At 39.3% G+C, this 4,609-nt stretch overlaps 1 protein-coding gene across 1 annotated transcript; it reads left to right on the plus strand.

Moving 5' to 3' along the window:
- Positions 1-19: 19 nt before the first annotated feature.
- On the plus strand, positions 20-2,193 carry LOC116398944 (calcium homeostasis endoplasmic reticulum protein-like). The gene is made up of 4 exons (XM_031875715.1): positions 20-203; positions 301-395; positions 539-724; positions 1,646-2,193. Exons 1-4 carry the CDS (start codon positions 67-69, stop codon positions 1,681-1,683), a joined length of 456 nt encoding a protein of 151 aa, XP_031731575.1. The 5' UTR covers positions 20-66; the 3' UTR covers positions 1,684-2,193.
- Positions 2,194-4,609: the final 2,416 nt, after the last annotated feature.

A 4,609-nucleotide genomic window follows, 5' to 3' on the forward strand; every position in this document is an offset into this window, starting at 1 on the left:
CAGAATGTAATGCTGCTTACACTATGGAAGAAGCGGAGCTGAAAAATAGATATTTTTCTTACGGGCATGCTTAACCTACCTCTTATTAGGTCCAGGAGTGGATCCAGATCATCTCGGAGTCACTCTCGCTCCAGATCCAGATCACATTCACGTTCGCCTGCAAAGAAACGCCATGGCCCTAAAACTCAGAGCTCTTCTCCTGTGTAAGTCCCCCGTGCTGTTCTTTGACAAGATGTTTTCCTGAAAGACCATTCTTATGCTTACTGTAGTATAGATGACCACGTCTCCTGCTCTCTACAGCTCCACATCAGTGTTGGTTGCCCCTCCCTCCAAACCATCTACAGATATCAGGCTAGGGGAAGAGAACAAGGGCCATCAGCTGCTAATGAAGATGGGTATGCTTATAATATTTGAGATGTTTGTAAAGTGATTCCATCCTGAAATCTACAAGCTACATTTGGCAACTTAATGTCATGGTAAAATGAACCACATGCAGTATATACTGATTTCTAGCTGTTCTTGTGTTGGTCTACTCTAGGCTGGAGTGGTTCAGGTGGTTTGGGGGCCAAAGAACAGGGCATCCAGGATCCAATCAAAGGAGGAGACGTCAGGGATAAGTGGGACCAATTTAAAGGTGTGGGGGTGTCACTGGACGACCCTTATGAGAACTATCGCAGGAACAAGAGCTACAACTTTGTCGCCCGTATGAAGGCACGAGAGGAAGGTACATAAACGGAGTGTTATGTTGAATTTGAAATGGAATGGAATACTGCTTACACTTAACAGCCAAGATTAGCCATTTATGTTATGGTACTGGCCCAAATAAAATTGTCCTCATGCAAGAACCACTAGTACGAACACATTTTTTCTTAAGTGGTTTGTACGAGTGATTTAGGAGAACTTGCCGTATTCTCCAATTTTCTCGAAAACTGAAATTTCTCTTATGTCTTGTCAATGCCTGACATTGTAACATCACCTATTATGGCAAGTATTCTTTCGTCCATCTCCCTGATGGAGACTTCCCTTTGACCCCCTTCTGATACAGTCTTCAATCACCTTGCTGTGCAAGACTTTTTACAAAAAAAACATTTTCATATCGAACCATTTCTTGTGTTTCAGTACGACCCTCAGGTTTTTTCCCATTTCTTGGCCCTAGAATCTCCCTTAATCCACTGCTGACGGTGTTAAAAAGTATAGATTTTCCTTTGTGATAGGATGATTCAAATGTCTAAAAATGTATTCCTCTGTCCTCATGAATGAAAACTTCCAGACATCTGGGGCAGGACGCTTAGCCTATTATGGTATTATTGGGCATTAATTATGCTACTTTCAAATTATCACCAACGAGTGCTCATTTACACAGTTATCTGAAGTTAGGAGCATTTAATGAATTTGACGTGGCCCACCGTACGAAAAAAGGAAGAGAAAGTTAAGATAAATACGAAAATGTTCTTGCATGATAAATGCCTTTTTGGGGGTTGTTTTTATAATTTCACAAGAGTACATGTTTATGAAGCGCAAACCAAGAAACGTATTTAGTTGCACCTTATCTTTATATTAGAATTGCTGTTTATGAAATACGGTTAGATTACCATGCTCTGTAGATAACAATAAGTCTGTTCTCTTATTTCTTTTCTTGACTCAGTCAATCGGGAACCCCAGGAGCCCCCTCCAACTGATTGATGTCATCAAATAACTTCGAACAACTCCTCCTTCCCTGTTGCTACCTCCACCATGGATCAGAATTTCTGTCACTTTTCAATCCAGGATTTTAGTCAGCAGTCCCAAATCTCTCCTCAGAAACCAGAGTGATGATGCAAAGCGTCACCACATTTGTGAAACCTGTGAAAACCTGTCTTTTTGTTCTCTGCTTAATCAAGAGCTTGGATTGATTTGTCCAAGCAGAAAGTATCCCATTTGCAGATGGACCAGTCAGCACTAACACTAGTAACACTGCAAATTTCAACAAGGATTTTTAAGTCAGCAGACTTTGCAGGGACACTGGAACTACATTCTAATGAAAAAGGGGGGTCGCAGCACTAACTAGTTAACTCCCAATGTTTCGGATTTGACAATTATCGGTTTCTAAAAAGAGCATCAGACCTACAATATTTAGACTGACTCAGACTTTGACTAAAAATCTCATTCATCCCTCATAGTATCTCCAATAAAATGCAACGGTTTTATTTGCATATATATATATATATATATATATATATATATATTTATTATTTTATTATCTTTGTTTTTTTTTTTTGTATTTTTTGAAACATTCAACAGCAATGTTTTGTTTTGTTTCCAGAAATAATGCATACTTACGAAGATACCACAGATCTTACTATGGAAGTAATTTCTGCTGCATGAATAGTTCTAATGAAAGCTGCTCACTGGTTGGTGTCGGAAATGTCAATGTTGGAAACCTCAAAACTTTGGCAAATAAGACTGAAGTATTTTTTCTCCACAAACATAACTAGAGACATGATCTTAATAAACAGAACTCTGACTCACAAATGTGCCTTTTTATTATGTGTACAGTTGTGTTCAAAATAATAGCAGTCCAACATCACTATCCAGATCAATCACTGTTTTTGGTAGAAATTATATTTCTACATGGCAAATAATGTACTAGTAGGTGTAGTAGAGTAATCGAAAACCAACAGTCATGACATGTATGCTGCTAATTCTGTGAAATTGAAAGGGGGTGCGTTCTAAATAATAGCAGTGTGGAGTTCAATTAGTGAGGTAATTCATTCTGTGAAAAAAAAAAAAAAAGTGTCGAACAGGTAACCCTTATTTAAGGACGAAGGCAGCAAATGTCGTACTGCTCGCAAAATGCTGGTTATAGTGCATTTTTCTCTGACAATCTGAGTAAAATGGGTCTTTCCAGACATTGTTCAGAAGAACAGCGTGCTTTGATTAAAAAGTTGATTGGAGAGGGGAAAACATAAAGAAGTGCAGAAAATGATAGGCTGCTCAGATAAAATGATCTCAAATGCTTTAAAATGGCAACCAAAACCAGAAAGACGTGGAAGAAAACGGAAAACTACCATTCGAATGGATCGAAGAATAGCCAAAATGGCAAAGACTCCGCCAATGTTCAGCTCCAGGGAGATCAAAGAAGTTCTAAAGTTAACTGTGAGTACTGTAACAATGTGAAGCCAAGCCACCGGCAAGAAGCCCCCGCAAAGTCCCATTGTTGCAAAAACGTGCTGAAGAGGTTACAATTTGCCAAAGAACACATTGACTGGCCTAAAGAGAAATGGCAACATTTTGTGGACTAATGAAAGCAAGATTGTTCTTTTTGGGTCTGGTGGCCGCAGACAGTTTGTCAGACGATCCCCAAACACTGAATTCAAGCCACAGTACACTGAAGATGGTGAAGCAAGCATCATGATATGGGGATCTCATACTATGGTGTCGGGCCTATTTATCGCATACCAGGGATCAGTTTGAATACATCAAAATACTTGGAAGAGTAAATATGAATGAAAATAAATCAATACAGATATGCATCTTTGAGTCGAGAGAAGTTGGTGTTATCAGCTTTATTTAGAAAATGATGTAAATGTAAAGGCACATCTGTATTGATTTATTTTCATTCATATTTCTTCGGCATTTCCTCATGCCGAAGAGGAAATGCCATTGAATTGGGTGTTTCAACAAGACAACGACCCCAAACTCACCAGTAAGCGAGCAGCATCTTGGTTCCAGACCAACAAGATTAACGTTATGGAGTGGCCAGCCCAATCCCCGGACCTCAATCCAATAGAAAACTTGTGGGGTGACATCAAAAATGCTGTTTCTGAGACAAAATCAAGAAATGCAGAGGAATTGTGGAATGTAGTCCAATCGTCCTGGGCTGGAATACCTGTTCACATGTGCCAGAAGTTGGTCGACTCCATGCTAGTTTCAAGTCTTATTCAATACAGCATGATCATTTGGTAAATTATGGTCTATTTTGAGTATAATAGATGATAAAGCAGGGTATGCTTTAGGGTGGGGCTACCTTGATTGACAGGTCTGTGTTTTGTCTGTTTTGTCCGTTTTCATCTCACAGCTTTAACCGTTTTCATAGTGTGTTTTCAGTTCATGAATATTAATAAACATCACTTACTCTGTGTCAGTTGTATTAAGCTACACACTCTGTCACTTTTTGTTGCAAACACAAGATGGCGACGGCCAAAATGCAAAACTCAAGGTTTCATATCGGCAGTCCACAAACCAATGGGTGACGTCAAAGTGACTTTGTCCACTTTTTAAAAACAGTTCTAAACCCTAATTAGACAAATACGAAGAAGGTAAACACAATAATAATTTCTAATATTTTAATAAATATGGGACCACAGTTAATTAAAAGGGAGGAGGGATGCAACAAGAGAGAATGCAGGTCCACAAGACATCAAATGCAGAAGGCATTATAATATATAAAAATATGCGCAACTATAAATATACCCTCCAACTCGCTGGACGGAACCCAGTTGCCTTGATCTCCTGGGCCAGCCGCAAAGCAAGGCTACTGCACGAGAGAGCGGCTACTGCACTCATTCACATCACACATCACTGCCCTATCTAGTGTATGAGTAGATCTGACTATAGATATGTTTTGTGT

Source organism: Anarrhichthys ocellatus, unplaced genomic scaffold (genome assembly GCF_004355925.1).
Source record: "Anarrhichthys ocellatus isolate YVR2014 unplaced genomic scaffold, GSC_Weel_1.0 scaffold94, whole genome shotgun sequence".
NCBI lineage: Eukaryota > Metazoa > Chordata > Actinopteri > Perciformes > Anarhichadidae > Anarrhichthys > Anarrhichthys ocellatus.